Source organism: Vanessa atalanta, chromosome 28, assembly GCF_905147765.1.
Source record: "Vanessa atalanta chromosome 28, ilVanAtal1.2, whole genome shotgun sequence".
Lineage (NCBI taxonomy): Eukaryota > Metazoa > Arthropoda > Insecta > Lepidoptera > Nymphalidae > Vanessa > Vanessa atalanta.
The window spans coordinates 1030917-1054017 of record NC_061898.1 but is presented as its reverse complement, the minus strand read 5'-3'; the positions used below and the strand labels follow the sequence as shown (position 1 = coordinate 1054017).

Below are 23101 nucleotides of genomic sequence, written 5' to 3'. Positions count from 1 at the left end.
CTACATAAAATTTATTATCGGCTTGCATTAGTGACGTACGATCGTATCAGATGTCTTAAGGTGCACGACTAAGAGTACCGACAGCAAAAAAAAAAGGAAATTGAATTATATTTAAGTTACATTTATTAAAAAAAAAAAAAACTTTTAAGTGAAAAAGCGTGCCTTCCTTAGTAAATATATCTGTAAGTACTTAAATATTGTACCAGAATCTTCCAAGTGCTTATAAAAAACAACTATGATAATAAAACAACAAATACAACTGACAATTTATTAAAAAAAATCATTAAAATTAAACATTCAAGCAAATCAAGTCACCCTGCAACACAATATTATTTATAAAATACTTAATTATATCATACAGCCGTCTCTTTTAATATATCTGTCTCTTTCACACACATAATACAATCACTGGAGAGAGAAGGACAAAGCAACAAAGTAACTTCACAGTAAAATTTCAATCGAACCTACTAAAGCCCAGTCAAATTCATATCCTCTACAAGATACCATAGTTTCTCTCTTTCACTCGAATTATATATTTACACGAGAGACAAGGACAAAAATCATATTATTTGACATATTTTCATGTAACTGTCTTCGGTTTCGATATAGGTTTCTTAAGTAATCCTGAAACAATAATATTACTATTAATACATTAATTTCACCATTAATTTAAAATTGAAACGATTATTTGAGCCGGTGTGGCCTAGTGGTTAGAACGCATGCATCTTAAACAATGATTGCGGGTTCAACCTAGGCAAGCCCTGCTGAATTTTCATGCTTGGTAAAGGAAAACATCGTAAGCGAACTGTATTTAATTTCAAATTCTGCTACATATGAACCCACCACATAAGATTTACGCGTTCTAACCACTGGGCCATCTCGGTTCGAATGGAAATTACACAATAATTGTACACTACTCACTCGGTATATTTGTAACGGGTTTCTGCAAACTTTTCACAGACGATTTCGAACTGTCTTGTCCAATCGCCATATTGGATTGAGGTTTTCCTGAAAAATAATACAGTCAAAAATCATAATCAAAATATACTTTATTCAAGTTGGCTTTCACAAGCGCTTTTGAATCGTCATTTAGCAAACTGTATTAATTGAAGCTACCACCGGCTCGGAATGCAGATTCTACCTAGAAGAACCGGCTAAAAAATCAGTAGTTACTCTTTCGTTTTAAATTAATTTAGATGTATATGATATATAAAAATTCTGCCACTACGTGTTCTTCCACTATGTGGGGAGTGCCTGAGTCCCGGCGTTATCAGTTTTCAAGTGAGGAACTAAAGAATTAACTTAGGATCTATTATTGTCTACTAGTACTAATCCTGTGCTGTGCAAATTAATGAGCAAAATAATAATTGGGGGCGTCCACTTCCCTATTGCCCCCAGGGCCTCCAGATCCGGCTCTGCCAAGTTGGATAAATAACGAGTTGGAACAATGATTGACAATTAATTCAAAACTTGCTGCAGTTTATCCTGACAATATTTAATGTTATATATGAAAAATTTTGAAGATATTATTTTAAAAGCAGTTCTACTTCTGCTACTTAGTAAATAATAGTAATTGCAAGCAAATAATTACTCACAATCAAATAATAATAATCTAAATAACAATAAAATAATTATTATAAAGTTTAATGTAACACTTGCTCACAAATCTAAACATTCACAATTTGAATTTGTAATCAAATAAACATTGTAAAACAAGATGGCGTGAGGCGTGAAGTTGTCTTTTTCGACTTGACACTTGATTGGTTTAGCGAGCAACTTCACTCTGTAGTGCGCGCGTCTCATAAAGGTATATAAATGTAACTTACTTGGACTTATTCTTAAGGGGTTCTTCTTTACATTTTCAGAAGACGGTCTCTTCTGCGGTATCTTTGAATTCTCGACTGCTTTCTTAACAACAGCCTTATTTAAATTGCTCGTTGATTTGCTTTTCTTATTTTCTAAACTTATTTTATTATTTGTTTTTTCGATAACATTTTTATTCGTTCGTTCAACATTCGTTTTGGTCTTGGAAAAACGTTCTGCTAAAGTTTTTTCGGTGATTTTCTCTGTATTTGTCGACTCCAAGTTTTTTCCTTCACTGTTCGTCTTAGTATTAGAATCTTGTACCTTTTTCTTGTTTTTCGTATTTCCACCTGAATCTGTGTTCTCTTTTTCTGTTAGTTTAGCTTTTTTAACTTGTAAATCGTCTTGTGTTTTCGATTTAACTTTGACAGCTTTTATTTTATTTAAAGTTTTCTTATTAACATCAGCTTTATGTTCTGTCTTATCAACAGTTTCCATATTTTTAACTCTGTCAACTTTCTTTGTTTTATTATCGTTGCTTTGATCTGAATTATCGTTTTTATTGTTTTTTGTACTGACAACATTGACGTTAGACTTTTTAGGATCGGCGACAATTTTCGCATCTTTTTTGGCGTTCGTAGAATTACTTTTTGATTTGAAAACTTCGTTCGAAGTTTTTGGATCTGTATTTACAAGTTCAGGATTCGCTTTTTGGTCGTTTGATGACTTGTCACCGTTTTTAACATCAGAAGACTTATTTATTTGCACATCATTCGATTTCTTAGCGGTTGGTTCATTTGTTTCTTTGGGATTAACTTTGTTAGATTGTTTATTGAGTTTATTTTTCGACGTTGAAGCTTTAGCGATATTATCGGTATCTATTTTAGGTTTTTTAACGCTCGCTTCATGATTACTCTCACTGGGTCGTTTCTTATCTTTTGCATTAACGACCGTATTCTCTTTGCCTTTAGGTTTAATTTTCTTCGGTGGATATTTCGGTGGCGCCATTATTTCGCTGTCTTTAGACTTAACAGCTGGAACATCTGGTTCCTCGTCAAGCGTCTGCCGTCTCTCCCTGAGACTCTCCGCTTCGAAGCTCTCGTGTAATTCTTGGGTCGGTTTCTCTGCTTCGAGGCAAGTGTTGATTATCTTCGCCATGAGGAGAGTTCGTTCATCTGTGTCTATAGCTGGATCTGAGAGCTGTCTGTGCGCTTGCGTTATTATTTTTATGTACGATTCATCTGTAAAATGAATTATAATAATTATTGTTGGTATTTTTTTATGGTATATGTAGGCGGACAACCAAATAGGCTACCACCGGCCATAGTCAATACGCCACCAGCCTTGGGAACTCAGATGTAATGTCCCTTGTGCCTGTAGTTACACAGGCTCGCACAAACCGGAACACAATTGAACTACACACAGCTCTACCACTAAGTAAGTTTTTTTCATTTACAATAAGCCTAAAACATACTGGTTTTTAAAGAAACCTAAGTCTGGTTTCCACGGTATGATTGTGGGGATCTTTGAGTTTATATATTTTATAAACATACCCATATACTCCACGTCAAACTTCAGTCGGTGATGGAAATGCGCGATCGGAGACCATTTGTTCTGTAACGTCCATGATACTTCTAGAATGTTCGCACATTTCAACAAGTAACCACCGTCGGCCTGGAATAGACATCATGGAATAAATGATTGAGTTAAATTTGTGTGTCCCTTCCCCCTTTTTTTTGTTGTTATTATAGGTCATATAATAACAACAAAAAAAAGGGGGAAGGTTGCTTGAATAGTCTGTGACATCCACTATAGTCCAGTCATTATATACATTTGGAAAGTTTAATCGAGAGTGCCTCGATTTCCTATGAATTAATTATAAGAACTATGAATTTGCGTTAAAATGGCGTTTTGAACGTCAACGAAGCTGTTATCTGAACTTTGGAAGTTAAATTAAAGTGAATATAAGTAGTTAAGTGGAACAGTCTTGTATTATAAACATAGATATATTAATCAAGGACTGTTAATAGTGCACAATATAGATGAGCAAAGAGCGTGTCATAGCATTAGCATTAGCAGCCCGTAAATGTCCCACTGCTGGGATAAAGGCCTTCTCTCCCTTTAAGGAGAAGGTTTGGAGCACATTCCACCACGCTGCTCCAATGCGGGTTGGCGGAATACACATGTGGCAGAATTTCGTTGAAATTGACACATGCAGGTTTCCTCACGATGTTTTCCTTCACCGCCGAGCACGAGATGAATTATAAACACAAATTAAGCACATGAAATTTCAGTGGTGCCTGCCTGGGTTTGAACCAGAAATCATCGGTTAAGATGCACGCGTTCTAACCACTGGGCCATCTCGGCTCTCATCTCATCGTGACATATCATTGATATTATTCAAAACATCATAAAAGTCATATACAATAAATACATACTTCATTCAAATAGACTTATACGAGCAATTTTGAATCGTCATTTAACAGAAGTGTATTAGACATAGATCTATCATAAGGTTTAAGTATACCATCGATATATACGACACTTATATGAAAGTAACAATGACATCTGAAACAACTTTACCATCGGCTCCATGTAGAGTGAGTCGCCGTACGTCTCTGCGAGTCGCGCCAACGAACAGCGTCGCGAGCGATGCGCGCGCGCGTAGTTACGGAACACCTGGAACGGTTAGAAAAACCATAAGGAAGTTTAAATGAACACATGTGGTAGCTGTTATTGACCACCATTTAATTTTCATCACAGTTGGCTCTCAGTAACAGCCTGTAAATTCCCCGCTGCTGGGCTAAGACCTCCTCTCCCTTTGAGGGGAAGGTTAAGAGTTTATTTCACCACGCTTCCCCAATGTGGGCTGGTGGATACACATGCAGTTTTCCTCACGATGCTTTCCTTCACCGAGCACAAGATGAATTATAAACACAAATTAAGCACATGAAAATTCAGTAGTGCCCGCCTGGGTTTGAAGCCGTAATCATCAATTACGCGTTCTAACCACTGGGCCATCTCGGCTCAATTTGCTCTCGCTAGCTCCCAATAGGATTTTTATACTTGCATTAACCTTCCGTTTTGAAGATTTCAGAAGATAAATGTTACACACTTCCAACGAAACGAAATTATGTCGAATTATCCGATTGCTTCGGATAGTTTCATTTACTAATATTAAGAAATTAAAAAAGGGCAAATTACAAGGTTTGACTTAATTTGTAGGCTATTATTAGGTATAATCACAGATGTAACAATAGCTTTACAACAATTAGATAATCTTTATAATTATTTCTTATGATATAGGTAGGCGGACGAGCAAATGGGCCACCTGATGGTTAATGGTCACCACCGGCCATAGAAACATTAACCATTTCTTAGTGGTTACTGCTGTTTGGCGGTGGAATATAATCAGATCGGCTTGCACAAAGCTCTACCATCAAGTAAATTATAAGTTATCTTTAAAAGTATATCACTATGAAAAAACTAAATTATAATAAAGAATGTTTTTATCGGTTAATTAATTAAATAATTAGGTTAATCCCTAATTAACAGTACATTACCTCGACAGCATCACTCGGCGTCGTCACAGCTGATAACACAGACTTTGCCAGCTCCCGCTTGTGTGCAACCTTCACGGGGGAGACGTTCAAGTTTCTGTACGAAACCGGCGCGAAGAGACGGTTCTGAAATATCATACGTCTAATTAGATTTTCAAGTTATCAATAGCTATACAGTTGAAAACATATAACATTAATAATAGCTTATATAGAAATGAACGTAAGCGGCGAGGCTGACCGTGATTAAAGCGTACAAATTCCATTGCTAAATTTATTTGATGCAACCCACTCATCAGACATTTCAGCAAACAGAAATACTCTATTCAGGTTTCTGTAAACTGTAACTATAGGCACAGGGGATAAAAACAAAAGCAAAATAAACTTTATTCAAGTAGGATTTTACAAGCAGTTTTGAATCGTCATTCAACGAACTATATTAAGTGAAGCTACCACCGTTTCGGAATGCAGATTCTTCCGAGAAGAACCGGCAATAAATGCAGTAGTTACTCTTTTTCATCATCTAAAAATACAAAGTTATGTTATAATACAATTATATATGTATTCTATGTACTCCACGTTTTTTCATTATCAATATAATCTTGTATCGAATAATATGCCTTCTTTACCAAAGTATTTTTTACAAATGATTTGAATTTATGAAACGCCAAAGTTAAATAACATCTGAGTTACATATTGGTGTTTCAAGTAACCTATACTAATATTATGAAAAAAGACGAAAGTAACGAAAGTAACTCTGTCTGTCTGTTGCTCTTTCACAACCAAACTACTGAACCGCTTCTGATGACATTTGGTTTGAAGCAACCTCGAACTTCCAACGAAATAAAGACTACTTTGTATGTCTTATGCCTGACAACCAACCCCTATAACGCGAGCAAGGCCGCGGGAGATAATTCGTTGTTAATATTTCTAACGACGTCGATGTTTACGAACATTGGTGACTACTTACCATCAGTTTTATTAGTATCAGTGAGTTCATTGCTGATAACACATTGGGAATTAATCGATCCAGTATCGTTCATTATTTTATTGAAAATTTGTAAACAAAACCATCACGAGAGAAGAAAAGCCAAATAAACAACATTCGACAGCAAATTGAAGCGATATCATCGATCGAGAGCTTGAATAATCAATGATATTCACGATGGTACGTAACGTGCGCGTCAGTGGCATTTTGCCCTCCTATAGTTGGAACTGATCTATAGATGCAACTCTAAGCGAAAAACAGGTTGCAACTTGTCTCGCTATGCGTGATGCGAGTGGGGGTGTATTGTTACCCCAGTCACCTCAATCGTGTTGCGACATGCATTCAAATTTTTACAACCGCGGCTGTGACGTGTTTTTCAAAACAATTACTTAAATATTATTCTATTTATTATATTTAATAGTGTTATAAGATTCAAAGTGAAAATGGATGTATATTCGTTCAACATTTAAGCGTGAAGGTAAGGACAATCAAAACAAGATCATTTAAGAGATAACTATTACCCCCAACTGACTTAATTTTATAATACATGTGATTATTGAAACAATATCCTTTCAACCGATGCTTAGTCTCAATTGCCTCTTTGGTCTAGTGGCCGCAGATCGCGAGTTCTGAGTTCAAGCCCCAGTTTGGACAGATAAAGAATTTATTGGCCAATAACCGGGTACTCCCGTGCCTCGAAAATGACGCGAAGAAGTTAAACCACTGAAACGATTTGTTGAAATTTGGGATGAAGCAAATTTGTTTGAAATCCATTCCTGATGACCAATCAATCACCTGACGACATTCCCCTTAAACCCGAGCCAAGCCGCAAGCCACAACTAGTATGATATATTCCTAACAAATATGATTACACTATAAATTATTAAACAAAGGTATGTCATGTATTTTGAATATGGATACAGATTTAATACGGACGTTATTATTTCGGATTATCCGATTATTTCGGTTACGGATATTACATTATTGAAATATTATGAAAGAAAAATATATAATATATTAAATTGTAGGCTTTATTTTTATATTTTTTTTTTTGTATTGTATTTATGTATAATCACAGAAAAAAAAGCTTTAAAATACAATTAACTATTCTCTTTAAGAACACTACTACACTACAATATGCAAAAAAAATATTGTAATAAATTATTTTTCAGTCGTTTTCGGTTACGGATACATTTTTATTTCGGATAACCGAATTCCGGTTACTTTTACAGAGTTCCATAACATCCCATACATGATTTAGATATGGTTACGGATACGAAATTATATCGGATTATCCGATTGCTTCGGATAGTTTCATTTACGTATATTAGGTTATTTAGAAATTGTCAGAGAAAATTACGTAATATTTTGACTTTGTTTATTTATTATTTGTTATTAGGTATAATCACGAAGTAAAACTAACAGCCTTAAAAAACAATTTTAGCTTCTATCTTTAAGTATAACACTGTTTATAAATAATATTACAATTTCGGATATCCGATAGTTTCGGTAACGTTTACGGACCAAACATCGCTGGTGTTATAAATGACAGTTACAGAAAAACTCAGGCTTACTTCTTCTCTCTGTTTAAGGAGGCTTGGAGCTTAATCCACACTTCATCACGAATTTGTGGATACAAATGTGACAGATATTTCATTCGAATATATCCATGTGAGTTTTTCCTTCACCGTCACATAAGAGAACAGACAAGATGGCCTAGGGGTTAGAACGCGTGCATTTTAACCGATGATTACGAATTCAAACCCAGGCAGGCACTACTGAATTTATTATTCATCTCGTGATCGGTGAAGGAAAACACCGTGAGGAAACCTCCATGTCTTATTTCAAAGAAATTCGCTTATATGTGTATCCACCAAATATTGAAACAACATTGTGGAATTAGCTCCAACCGTTCTCCTCAAAGAGAGATGTTTGCCTGCACTTTAATCCTTAATCATTGTTTAAGTTTAACTCGTTTGAACCAGTCTTTATCACTCTCACAGTTCACTATTAATTTATATCACAACTCGCTGAACCCCCGGCTTTAATGTAGATACAAAACTTTACCAATAGCACACAAACCATCACCCCCATTTACCCCCTCGAGGATTAAATTAAAAAAAAGAAACCTATGTTCTTCCCTGGGACTTAAAACTCCATAGTATAGTTTATCTAAATCACTAATTATAATAATAGATATATACTCACAGGCTTATGCATGTAATAACTCATCGAGAATGGTACAAGATCGACTCGGCATTCCACAATTATTTCCTTCCAAGTACCCTCGTCCGTTATTTGAGTTTCACTAAAACATACAAAACAATAACAAATTATTATAAACGTAATTATGTACTCCTTCTTTCACCAGTTATATAACACTCACAAATTTAAACATTCCTAATATATATTTAGGTGTGAAGTTGTCTATTTTCAGTGATTCAATCACACTGAGCCGAGATGGCCCAGTGGTTAGAACGCATGCATCTTAACCGATGATTATATAATAATTCATCTTGTGCTTGGCGGTGAAGGAAAATATTGTGAGAAAACCTGCATGTGTCTAATTTCAACGAAATTCTGCCACATGTGCATTCCACCAACATGCATTGAAGCAGCATGGTGGAATATGCTCCAAACCTTCTCCTCAAAGGAAAAGGAGGCCTTATTTCAGCAGTGGGAAATTTACAGGCTGTTAATGTACTTAGACCATAAAAAACGACTCTATCTCCAAGCTGTACCTAAAATACTTCTTCACAGTAAACCTCAGACATCATATTCTACAATCAATCAGTTCCCAAACTAATATAGTTGTACAAAGACATTTTAAATGAAACATACCCTTCGTAAACTGGATCCTCAACCAAGATATTGACTTCTGACTGCAGGACCTGAACACTAGTGAGTTCCTGAGTAGCATGAAGACACGTCTTCAACATGCTTTGTTGCAATTTGAGCTCGGCTATTGACGGAGATATTTCAATAGAAATCTCTTGTTCCGAATCTGAGCTATGAAATAAATAACAAAGTACTTGTTGAATATATGGTTTTTAACTAGAGATCATCGGTGCTTATCTGAGCATGTGGTGCTGAGTTTTCATGTGATTCATTAATTTATATAAATTTGAGTCTACGTAGGGGCTCCTAGTCTTGGCCCGTAGGCAGTTACCTACTCAGCCTAATGGAAATTCCAACTTTGGTTAAAGGTGAAGGAAGACTGTAATCTGTATTGTGTGTATCCTACTTAGCCACACTAAAGCAGTTTTGAGTTTTTTAATTTAATTTTATACTTAATTTTATTGAAGAATCTAAGTATGTATCTATAGGATATATAATAAAGGCCTATAATATATATCAGATAATACCCTTTCCTGATGATTAGGTGGTGTTTTAATTGACTTCCATTAGTATTTTGGTAATTTAAAAAGTTTAGACCTTTGTGATGAAGATACCAATAAATAGTTCATATTTGTTTTTGGATTGTCCCTAAAAATACTTTTTTTCGGTTGTTCAGTTTGCTGAGACAAGTATACAAGTAAGAAAAATATTCAAACTTTTGTAATAACTATAACTTTAAACAAAATTACCACAATAGCTGTAACACCAATAAATTAGAATACTACTAACACAAAATCCAAATATTTACCTGTTGTTTTCATTATGACTGGAGTTTTGTTTCGTGTTTCGAGCTTCATCAATTCTTTTTTCATAATATCGTAACTCACGTAACAGCTCCTCTTTACGTACAAGTAGAGCTTGTTTTTTATTAACTATTCTGTTTGCCATTATGCTTAAATTGTATTTTATTATTTCTCATTTATACAGTTAATATTTTAGTACGAATTTAAACAAACTTTTTAAAATCAAAATAACGTTTAAAAGCATAAGTAATTTAATACTGCTTGACAGCTATGTTAATGTTGCCATTACAATAAATTATAAAAATTGGTAAAATTATTAAGCTTTAAAAACTGGAAACGAATAATATTTTAATTATATGGTTTTAATCGCATTTCAATTACTAAAACACTATTTTTTGATTTTTTTATCTTAAGATGGTAGTATACTTGCAAGATATCCGAGCGTACATTTTATTATCTATTATTTCATTAATATAATGTCATACGTCAATTTGAAGAATATTTTGCAGGTTCTTGTGTGAATGTTGAAAAACATTAAAAATATTTGCAATCATGTAATAAAATAACGTGCAATCATTTTTATAACGAATTAATTGTTCCTTCGTAGTTTACAAAACTTAGTACTTAAGTTACCAGATTCTTATAAGAAATATAAGTTTTATATTAATAATGTTTAGACAATGTAATTTATAATCTATTACGTTAATTAAACAATAAATTTTAAGTACATTAATAGGGATCATAGTTCAGTTTATTGTGTAATGAACGGACGCCGACTCGCACACAGGACGTAACGTGTTTATACAAATAATTTATGGTGATTCAAGTGTTTGAAAAGTGCAAGAATTTCGAGGAAAAATGGGTCAAACTGGGAGCGCTATGCCGGGTAAGTGGTTATAATTGTTTCGTAAATATAAATTTTGAGTATCTAACAAGATTCTAACAAGACACGAATAGTTCCTGTTAATATAACCTATATTTCTTAAATAAACAGTTACGAAAATTAACTTGATGTTTGTGTTATGATATTGTTATCAAATAATTGTTTAAACATTTCAGTTTGGTCTATAAATTTATATGATTTTTGTTTATTTTAATTTACTTCACAATGTTATCTTTATTTAACATAAATAATAACAGAGGGATCAGTTTGTGGTCATTAGGTCCAAGGTTCGATTAAACTAATCTTTGTTACGACGTTAAATATTAAATTGACATAACATCCAAGTAGTTGATTAAAAAAGGTATATTTATTTATAAAAAGAATCAATTCTTAAACAATTTTAAGAAATAAATACTTAATACAGAGGCCTGTCTGTAAAATAAATTAAAATTTAAGTCTGTATAATAAATTAAAATTTAAAAACCTACTATTCAATATTTAAAAAATAAAATATATAGACTGTATGTCTAAGCTTATCAGTTAACAAAAGTTTCTATGAAGTATGTGTATATGTGATTTACTTTTAATAGTAAAATATTTTAATGTTTTTTTAATAGCCTTAATTTTTTTTTCACCACTATGCCACTATTTTCCACAATAAATACTAGAAATCTCTTACTTAGGCAAAATTGTGCTATTGTTGAGTGGCTCTATATCTAAGATCTCTGTTAACAACACTTTTTATAATTAAATGGATATTTAAGTGACTTAAAGTTTAGAAATTATCTATTCAATTAAATATTTTTTTATCTCCAAATTAACTCAATTAGATAAATAATATTGGACTCTTCACAATATTCTATTTCTTTTGTTGTTTTCTTTGTTCCCCTTTCCCCTTATGTTGTCGACATTATATGCTTCATTTATTCACATAATACAAATAAACTATGAAATTCATTTTATATACAAATTAAAAAAGTAATCTATACTTTGGTAATCTTTGGTAGTAAATACTTTTTGCATATGAAGATGTTTTTTTTTTCTTTTAATTCAGGATTTAATTAATATTTAAAATATAAATTATATGGTAGGTTTTCAGTATAAATATGTAGCTCAAGTCCTTCCTTGTGGTTTTAAGCTCATCGTATTTAGTACAGTTGTTTAGCCATGAAAGACAGACAGACAGACGGAATTACTTTTCTCATTTTCCTCAGTACGGTATTTTTTCTTTGTTATCTTAATTTCAAATATTATTTAGTTTTAAAAATTTAGTTTTATATTTTATATAGGTTAGTTTGGCTTATGTAGTTTACTGCCAAAAATATTCTTGAAGGTCAATGTTGTTTACACCTTTAAAGACATATCAGTTTGTAAGTTACCCAAGTCAGATATTAATTTTAAGTGCTTAGTGATAAGTTGATGGTGTAACTTTTCCAATAAATAAAATAAATAATATTAGTAAAGAGTATTTATTGACCAATTTGATCTATTTAGTTATTTAATATTAGTTAGTTATTTCATTATCAAAGATATTTGATTTAAAAAAAACGACCAGCCGTTATGACATCCAGAGATTCTTTTATTATTTCAACACAAGGGCTCTGTACTGTGCATTTGGTATTAGAACATACATTTCACTGGATTATTAAGGGCTTACTTGGTTGGTGAAAATATTTGAACACTGGTAATGAATAGCAAGTAGGAGTGCTGATGATGTATTATGTATTAATGTTGATCCGTGTCTTTGTTGTCATCTGATCTATGTCTTACTTGGTGGTAAGTTTTCATCCAGGCGTGTCTTGGTAGATATCACCCATTCGTCAAATATTTTCTACTATATAAGCAATATATTTTATTTTATATCTTTATTTGGGAAACAAACAATAATAATTATACTTAAGAGTAAAAAACAAATATAAGAAAAACATAAATCAACCAAGTCAAAGAATTTCAATCGGCTTAAAATTATTAGATCAATATTAGGGTAGGATTTACGTGACCAGAGGCCTCCACAAGAGAGGGGACCCCTTCATAGAAATTTTTAAAACAAAAATCATTCAATTTCCGATGATTGTATGTAGTACTTTTATGTATATGTAGTTAAATACAAGTACATAAAGTACTTTACTGTATACACATATATTTGTTAAATTTTTCTTTTATAAAGAATTAAAAAAAACATTTAATAATTCAATTTATTTGGAAAATAATATATATTTGTAGTTTCAACTTTAAACGCAGTTCCTCTTTCTAACATCAGAGATTTAACATTAGAACGAACAAGACAGCACTATTTTAATCAACAAACCTTACAGTACGTATTGTTGTACCCGTTATTGAACAACACTTCGAGTGGGTCTCCCCTTTTTTCGAGGGGAGATCTGGAGCTTTCTTTAAATTGTTTTCCTTTACATCCGAGCACGAGATGAATCTGTATAGTATGAAACAAAGTCCTATTGGTCTGTACGCTTAGATCTTTTAAAGAACGCAATGGATTTCAATGCGGCTTCCATCAATAAACAGAGCGATTCAAGAGGAAGGTTTACATGTATAATACATGCATGTTATAGTAGAGAAAAGTCGAGGATTTGAACTTGCCTAGTTTTGAACAAGAATTTTTCTTTCTATGTTTGTTATTCAATTTAAAAGATGTATATAGAGCCTTATCTTACGCGATGGCCCAGTGGTTAGAACGCGTGCATCTCAACCGATGATTTCGGAGTCGAAGAGAAGCACTACTGAACTTCCATGTGCTTAATTTGTGTTTATAATTCATCTCGTGCTCGGCGATAAATTCTGCGACATGTGAATCCACCGGAATTGGAGCAGCGTGGTGGAATATGCTCTCTTCAAATTGAGAGGAGGCCTTAGCCCAGCGGTGGGAAATTTACAGGCTGTTAATGTGTGTAATGTAATGTTAGCTGTATTAATAAAGCGTGATCTCGTGTTAATTGGAAATGAACAACTGCTATATTTGAAATTCACTGATGAAAACAAGGAATTTGTTTTAAAAGTAATAACTGCTACAAATAATAAGTACGATTAAATTGTACAACGTGATGGAGATGGGTTCATATCATTTTACTTGACCTACGGTGTATTCCGATCGAAGGAATAAAGATAAACAAACCTAAGATTTACGTATTTCATGCGATTCGCTAATAACTCGGCTATGTTGTGCACTACTAAGAGTTTATGATTAATATATCTTTATTTATAATACAATACTTTAATTTTATTTCCAGGGCTCCAATAATAGCTCCGATACGTTCAAAACGGATTCTTTTTTTTATGGCATTGGTTGGCGGACGAGCATATGGGCCATCTGATGGTAAGTGGTCACCACCACATAGACAAAGGTGCTGTAAGAAATATTAACCATTCCTTACGTCACCAATGCGCCACCAACGTTGGGAACTAAGATGTTATGCCCCTTGTGCCTGTAGTTACACTGGCTCACTCACCCTTCTAACCGGAACACAACGATACAGAGTACTGTATTTGGCGGTAGAATATCTGATGAGTGGCAGGTACCTACCCAGACGGGCTCCATCTCGTATATTTAACTTGGTGGTAGGGATTTTTGCAAACCCTTGGCAACACCTAGTCATTAGATATTCTATCGCCTAGCAACAATACTTGGTATTGTGGTGTTCCGGTATGAAAGATGAGTGAGCCAGTTCAAAGGCACAAGGGATATAACGTCTTAGTTCCCAAGGTAGGTGCGTTTGCGATGTGAGGAATTAATAATAATTCCTACAGTGTCCATGTCTATAGGCGGTTGTGTCTTACCATCAGGACCGTTTGTCTGTCCATCTAAAAATACGACATAAAACAATATAAAAAAATCCACATTAAAATTCAAAATTTTTCTTAAGTTTGTTATTACTTCTCAGAATTAAATCGTTATTAGCGACACTATCGAATTCCGAAATCAACAAGGATTCGATTCCTTGTTAGGAATATGAATTAAATGAGTTTTAGTTTTATGAATATCAGACTGGCATTACCGTCTTTACCATAGGGCACATGGGGCACGTGCCCAAGGCCCCCATCCTGGGAGGGCCCGAAGAACCAACAATTTCATTCACACGTTTGTGCTCACGTTGCTTTGTATATGTTCGAAAGCCTGGCCACATATTTGTACATGATAGTAAATATCTACCAAAAGGGCCCCAAATTCATGGATGCCCAAGGGCCCCAGCATAGCTTGAGACAGCTCTGCAGACTGGAGTACTTTATGCTATTCCTCATAGTATCGGAATTGGCTATGCACATCCAGTCGAGGAATTCACCATGTATAGAGAATTTTACATGTATATAATTTTTTTTTTTTAATTCACTAATGTAGGTTACATTTCAATTTACGCTTAACGAAACGGGAGGTTGATTTAATGTTTGTTTTAATAGTTCTCATTAGTTTCGGAGAATATGAAATCAACGTCAATTATGCAAATGAATTTCAGTAATTCGAATGTGTACAATTTATCTAAAATATTCTTTTCCATCTCCTTTTCGTTTAAAAAAATATATCTTTGAATAGCTGAATAGTGCCCAGTTTAAAAAAAAAACTTGTCGTCTAATTTCTTACAAAGAAGATGAAACCTCCTTGCAGTTCCCATGGATCTTTAACTATAAATCAAATCTTAGAAAAAAAAATTAAAATAAAATCCTTCAATTAAATATATAACTTATTCCTTTGAATTTTAAATCGGTATTCCTTAAACTTTTAAACGTGGAACGAAAATTTAAATTTTGGACTGATAATTTTCTACTTTCAAAAAAGTTCCATAATATATTTACTGAAATGAAAAATCGACTTTAATAGGTACTAGATTAAGTATATTTTTGTCTAATACAAAATACGTACATAGAATAAAATAATAAACCATTTGTAACTAATTTCGAAATTTCAATTTCGAATTGTTCGATAATCACTCGATGCCATTAGGTTGTATGACATTTCGACCGTACACAAAAACAGCTCTTATTAATATTCAGTTAAATGTCAATTTCTCCTGTTTATAATTGCGTACGTAGTGGTAAATTATTCTGGTATGTGTTTCCAAACAGCTGACGATCAGCTGTAGCGTCTACCTGTTATTCTTTTATTTTTTTTTAAGAGCGCACGTGTTTTTCGCGACATAAAAGGCAAGTACGAAATGGACGTTGAATTTTTATACGAAAATGCGCTTTGTTCTAAGGTAGTAAAGTTCATTTTCTATTGAACGAAATTTGCGTTCTTTATACAATGAACTTGAAATAAAGAGTTCGGTTATGCAAAGAGTTTTTGTTATTTTTTTTTTTTTTCGATCAGCTGATGCAATGCAAAATGGTAAAAGTAAGAAAGGTTCTATTTTTGAAATCATATGGTCTCGCAGTCAGCTGATTTGCTTGACAATGGAGGTTTGCGCAAGGAAATAAAAAAAAAGTTTAAGGAATAATTCCGATGTGTTTTATTTAACAGGATTTTAGTATTTAATTTATTTTAATTAATACGTAGTTAATACTCTTTCGTGTAAAATATTATGTATATATATGTATTTGAATTAGGCTAGCGTAGTCCTGATATCAAAAATATTAATTAGTAACATAAATAACATAAAATTAACGATTAAGATTAAGCCACCTGATGGTAAGTGGTCACCACCGCTCATAGATATTGGCTCTGTGAAAAAGATTAACCATTCCTTACATCGCCGATGCGCCACCAACCATGGGAACTAAGATGTTACGTCCCTTGTACCTGTAGTTACACTGGCTCGGTCAGCCTTCCAACCGGAACACAACAATACTGATGAGTAGGAAAGAAATAAATGTCAAAACTTAAAGCGAAAATCCAAAACGCGCTCTATCTCCTAGTATAAGTTTTATGTATATTGGTTTAGTAGTTTTTTTCAAACCGGCATTACAAAAATACCTCTCGTAAATTCTTATCAAAATTGGCCAAACAAAATCGAACCTAAATGTTACAATATTGAATGCAATGTTAAGTTACCACTGTACCGGAATGTACTTATTTCTACTAGTTTATATTTTTTGCTTTTTCTTTGATTTCGTAAATATAATTTTCAACCCAATTTAAACTGGTCCGCGTTGGTACAGTGTGCAGAGCCGAGCTGTTTTGAAATAGGCACATAACCTTTTTCCTTGGGGGGTCTGTGTATTGTACTGCATATAATTTAATGTTATATATTTATTAGAGACAAGGATTTAGAGGTTTTGAGGCCCTGGAGCAAGGGAATGGACGCTGTTAATAATAATTATATAGTTTTTAAACAGTATTTATATAAAAGTGAAGTTCTTAGAATTGTCTTTTCATTTAATCTCTCGCATGGACGCCATTTTCCTTCCCTAAATCTGATATTTTAGACCTATACAGATATTCTCATCGTCTAGGACTAGTGATAGGACTTGTAGCGGGATTTGGGGCTTACTGTGCAGTCCAAATGCCCTTAAACACAGCACTTTATATTTCCTTGCTGGTATAGTTTCTTCAGGAGATAAGCCCAGATACGATTACTTGGTGGTAGCAAAACAGCCATAATAAGTATTTTTGTGTTCCAGTTTGAAGGGTGAGTGAGTCAGGGTAACTACAGGCACAAGAGAAATAACATCTTAGTTCCCAAGGTTGGTGGAACATTGAATATGTAAGGAATTATTACTATTTCTTATATCATGAATGTCTATGGCCAGACGTGACCACCACCATCGAGTTTCTGATATATTTTTTTATTCGTTTACCTGCCCGTCTACCTATAAGACTGTTGCAGTGATTGTTTGTACGTTAAAATTGCCACTGATATAGGAATGTCTCGACGGAAAATACAATTCGGTACTTTTATTTACCTGACGCAGGATTGCGAAAGATCTATAGGCCATTTCAACCACAAGGAGAGAATCCAAATAAACAACATTTGACAGCAAATTGACGCGACATCATTGGTCGAGAGCTTGATTTGTCTATGATATTCGCTGTGGATTTGCGAAAATATGGCGTTTTGAATGTCGACGAAACTGTTATCGGAATTTTGGAAGTAAAATTAAAGTGGATATAAGAAGTTAAGTGTAATAGTGTTGTATATTAATCATAAACTCTTAGTAGTGCACAATATAGCTGAGCTATTAGCAAATCTCTTGTAGTACGTAAATCTAAGATTTGTTTCTAAAAGTCTAGACCAGCTTCACCTCGACATCGTATAGGCACTTGTTAAATACTTCTCCCTTGTACTGAACGTACGAACGACAGTTCGATTGACCCACCCTTAATTATGCGCCTTTGTCTTAAACTCCAGCTGTCACAGACCCCCCCCCCCCTCCTTTGTAGTGGGTCGAAAACCGCAAGAAAAAAACGATTACACAGGTAGAAATTTCTCTTCGTAATTTAATTTAATTTCAACTATATCGTATTAAAAATAAAGTCGACTTTGTGTTGATTTTTTTTTTTAAATTGACAGCTGATTGTCAGCTGTTTGTGATGAACTTTACGCTCCGTATACGGTTTTAAACGTTTCGAACTTTAAACGTATAGATATAAAGTTGTTAATTGATCGTTTACGATTTTTTGATTAAATGTATTCGTTTGAAATTTAGATTTTAATTTTTATATGTAAGTAATAGAGTTTTTAATGCGTTGTCGCTTATTTCGTTTCGGAGTTACGGTATGTACACCTTTTTATCCGATTACGGGGCTAAGAAATGTAATGGACGTATATTTTTAGATTACTTACTTTCTAAGAATATTTATGGATATAGAAAATATTTATCTATTGCACTGCCATGTAGTTTAATTACTTTTTTAATTAATAGCCTAGCCATTTTTCTGAAAGGCTTTTTATTCAGCGACCCGAATAACAATCAGCTGACACATCTTCTACCCATAGACTCTTACGCAATCATGACCTAAAATTAAAAAAATAATAATGATCTTTTAAGTTAACTTACGACAGCGGTTAATTTTTTTTTTTTAAATTCGTTGGCATAACTTTTTTCGATCTTCGTCTCAATTTTTTATTAAAAAAAAAAAAACAACTTAAAGCCTATAAACAAGAAAGCCGTACAGACACTGTACACATGTTGGTTTTAAATATTTTCATTATCGCTCAATACTCTATAGCCACGCGACCCTCGCGTGCCACCGCGGCAGATGCGCGGGATGATTTTTTTTTTTGCAAATGGCCACGACCGTCCTTGCGCGCGATGAATTCTCGTGACTCCTTTATTTTCTATATTGTAATCTTAAAGTGAATATAATTTATTGATATAATTTAATTTTGAATATTAACTGTTTTCTTTTTTAAGTTATTAGCATTAGCAGCCTGTAAATTTCCCACTGCTGGGCTAAAGGCCTCCCGTCCCTTTGAGGTTTGGAGCATATTCCACCACGCTGCTCCAATGCGGGTTGGTGGAATACACATGTGCCAGAATTTCGTTGAAATTAGACACATGCAGTTTCCTCACGATGTTTTCCTTCACCGACGAGCACGAGATGAATTATAAACACAAATTAAGCACATGAAAATTCAGTGGTGCTTGCCTGGGTTTGAACCCGAAATCATCTGTCAATCACTGTGCCATCTCTGTTATTTTTTTAAGTTACACTTGGTTATATTTTTACGATGCACGCGTAATGAAAACTACGCGGTGAAGTCGCTCGCTAAACCGCCAATCAACTTCACGCCTCATCTTATTTTACAATGTTTATTTTATTACAAGTTTATATTGTGAATGTTTACGTTTGTGTACGAGTATTACATTTATCGTAATAATAATAATTATTATTTTATTGTAATTAATTATTTGCAATTAACAAATGCCCAAGCGGTAGAACTATTGCGGACTTAAGTGGACGCGCCTTTTTGTATTTTTAGCGTGTAATATTAGGTGTAACTTTTCATAGATAATTTCAAGGCAGTAAATATTGAATTAATTAATATAAATCATTTCAAACATCGCCTGCATCCTCTATTTCAGATAAGACAGGCAATTTATACTTTAATTGTTCAAAATCAAAATGTACTTTATTCAAGTAGGCTTTAACGAGCACTTTTGAATCGTCATTTAACAACCTATATTAAGTAAAGCTACCACCGCTTCGGAATGTAGATTCAACCGAGAAGAACCGGCAAGAGACTAAGTAGTTATTCTTTTTCAACATCTAAAAGTACAGTCATGTTAGTTAAATACAATTATATATGTATGGTATGTCTTGTCTCTTGTTCGCGTTTTAGGAGTTTATCGGCAGGTGTTAGGTATAAAAAGTAGCCTAAGTCCTCTCTTAGAATACGAGCTTCGTTCATTAGAAATTTCATCAAAAACGATTCAGCGGTTGGGCCGTAATAGAGCAACAGACAGAGTTACTTTCGCACTTTCTTTAAAAAAGATTTAATTTTTTTTATGTAAAATAGTTTACATATAAATATATGGTCTAAGATATATATATAAATCAGGCAAGTAAATGTGTTGTTCTTATTTTTGATTAGTTCAGAACATATTATCAGATCAATCATAAGAATATGCTAGGATGTTCCTGGAATTCTATTTAATAGATATAAATAACAATGTTTAAACAAAAGGAAGGAATGTCAACGGGACTGCAGTTACTGTGTCGGACAAAAGTACCAAATTAAAAAAAAAAAAAGTACTGTATACTTCTGTATTTTCGTGTTCTTAATTTGTGTAATAAGCAGGGTTCATATCAATTGATGTTTATAATTATTGCTAGAAAAATAACCAACCCGTTGTAACGCTGGCAACATTGGCCCCAAGTAGCAATCTTACTTACTATAGAAATTTCGGGTATTCCCCGTAATATGAACGCGAAGAGCCGAAGTGTTTTTTTATTTGTTTTTTAATTATTTTATTATAAATAAACGAATATTAAATCTATCAATCTCAATCTTTAAAGCCATTAGCAGCTTGAAAATATAAATCGGATATATATTAAATATTTTGATATTTATTATAAATATCGGATTTTTGTGAGCAGCTTGGTATGACAAGCTCCAAACGGGAGGAGAGGTTTTTGCCCAGCAATGGGACGTTCACAAGATGTTTTCTTTATAGAATATTGAACACATGATATCGAAGCCCACTGAAAGGTGGTACGTCTAATGGATGTATTGTATTTGCACTTGAATTAAGATGCAAAGGTGTCGTGCGCACGCGCAGAAAACGGAATCGCAACACATGTTTGTTTTTTTTTTTCACGTGAAAGTCCCAAAAGGGCTTCCGGCATTTGGCGCGTGCGCATCTGGCATTGATGTTTAGATCGAGGTATGATTTGATATTTTATTTCTATTGATCTTGTTTGGTTTTATTTATTTTTTTATATGTATACAGCATAAATATATAAATATCGTTGGATACTGATTATCTAAGTTTCAGTTATATATCAACAGAAGAGAGCCGAGATGGCCCAGTGGTTAGAACGCGTGCATCTTAACCGATGATTTCGTGTTCAAACCCAGGCAAGAACCACTGATTTTTCATGTGCTTAATTTGTGTTTATAATTCATCTCGTGCTCGGCGGTGAAAGAAAACATCGTGAGGAAACCTCATGTGTCTAATTTCAACGAAATTCTGCCACATGTGTATTCCACCAACCCGCATTGGAGCTGCGTGGTGGGATATGCTCCAAACCTTCTCCTCAAAGGGAGAGGAGGTCTTAACCCAGCAGTGGGAAATTTACAGGCTGTTTATGTTATGTTTATGTTTATGTATCAACAGAAATATTATGAAATTCATCAAGAATGCAACTGTCAGAGTTACAAACTTGTTACCACCATGACAACCCAAGATGGATGCCCCTTTCCTTTACTACGTCTCAAAGGTGACGTCACATCCTTGATCACGTCACTCAGTTTTCGTTCTACAGTAATAGTACAATATATGTCCGTCAATAACTCTCAGCTTTGTCTTTCTATACAAATAAATAACCGAAGGCTTTACGATTGCCAGCTGACGTTTTTACGAAATAGTCGAAAATTAATAGTTATATTTCGAGAGTTAGAATTGCGTAAGTCTACAGGTGCTATGTATATATATTTATGGCATAGGTTGGCGGACGAGCATATGGGCCACCTGATGGTAAGTGGTTACCGCCGCTCATAGACAATGGCGCTGTAAATATAAACCATTCCTTACACCGCCAATGCGCCACCAACCTTGGGAACCAAGATGTTATGTCCCTTGTGCCTGTTACACTGGCTCATTCTCCCTTCAAACCGGACACAACAATACTGACTGCTGTTGTTTAGCGGTAGAATATCTGATGGGTGGGTGGTACCTACCTAGACGGATTTGCACAACCTACCGCAAAGAGAGTTACATATATAATTTGCTGTCAATGGTTGCGAGATAGCCATCTGATTTTGTTTTAGGAAAAATCGGAATGTCGCAAGCGCACCGGGTCAGTGGCAACTCCCTATCTAGTATTTAATTATTAAAAATTGATTTCATTTGAATGTATGTGATGTTGTCCAATATTTATTTATTATTATTATTATTATATTTCGTTAATTACTTTTACTTTGGATGTTGTGAAAAAATAGAGAGCCGAGATAGCCCAGTGGTTAGAACGCGTGCATCTTTACCGATAGGCAAGTACCACCGAATTTTCATGTGCTTAATTTGTGTTTATAATTTATCTCGTGCTCGGTGAAGGAAAACATCGTCGGGAAAACTGCATGTGTCTAATTTCAACCAAATTCTGTCTCATGTGAATCCACTCGAATTGGAGCAGCGTGGAGGAATATGCTTCTAACTTTCAAAGGGAGATGAGGCCTTAGCCCAGCAGTGAAAACTTTACAGGCCTGTTAATTAGACATTTTTATTAATTGTTCACACAAATACCAACATGCCTTATATAAAAATAAATATTTTTTTTAAGAGTGAACAGTTAAATAATGCTATCTTTTTCTTTCGTATAACAAATCATTGATGTCAGAAAGAGACAGCTCGTTTTTAAGTAGGTCGAGTATACAGTTTTCTGTTTCGATTAGCAACCAAAGTCTCGGCTAGCAACGAGTATAATTGCTAATAATCCATGATTTCGTACACGAAAGGTGGTTTAGGATAAGTTCATTTGTCGCCTTTTATCAGTAGGTCAGTGAACTGACGCAGATGGGCCACGCTCCGCAAGGTGCAATTTACATCTGGCTGAGCTAAAACGAATGGCTTTGATGCGTTCAAACGTACCTCTTAAAACTAAACCCTTTAGAATATGCCA

At 34.0% G+C, this 23101-nt stretch overlaps 2 protein-coding genes across 2 annotated transcripts in view; one reads left to right on the top strand and one right to left on the bottom strand.

The window, feature by feature from the left end:
• Positions 1–254: 254 nt before the first annotated feature.
• Positions 255–10226, bottom strand: LOC125074590 (uncharacterized protein PF3D7_1120000-like). The gene is made up of 9 exons (XM_047685941.1): positions 9995–10226; positions 9190–9357; positions 8557–8656; positions 5367–5489; positions 4387–4482; positions 3357–3477; positions 1827–3044; positions 922–1008; positions 255–624 (listed from the first exon to the last, which is right to left on the bottom strand). The coding sequence occupies exons 1-9, from the start codon at positions 10132–10134 to the stop codon at positions 581–583; spliced, it is 2097 nt and encodes a 698-aa protein (XP_047541897.1). The 5' UTR covers positions 10135–10226; the 3' UTR covers positions 255–580.
• Positions 10227–10515: 289 nt separating this feature from the next.
• Positions 10516–23101, top strand: part of LOC125074597 (protein neuralized) — a 40736-nt gene continuing 28150 nt past the window's right edge. Inside the window, exon 1 of the mRNA XM_047685952.1 lies at positions 10516–10875. Coding sequence (XP_047541908.1) covers positions 10848–10875 — 28 coding nt within the window. The 5' untranslated portion in view covers positions 10516–10847. The remainder of the gene's footprint in view (positions 10876–23101) is intronic.

Coding starts and splice junctions, on each gene's coding strand:
- LOC125074590 (XM_047685941.1), bottom strand. CDS start 10,134: ATGGCAAACAGAATAGTTAATAAAAAACAAGCTCTACTTGTACGTAAA. Junction 3,478..4,386: donor CACTCTACATGGAGCCGATG/GTAAAGTTGTTT, acceptor TGTCTATTCCAG/GCCGACGGTGGTTACTTGTT. Junction 3,045..3,356: donor GTTTGACGTGGAGTATATGG/GTATGTTTATAA, acceptor TTCATTTTACAG/ATGAATCGTACATAAAAATA.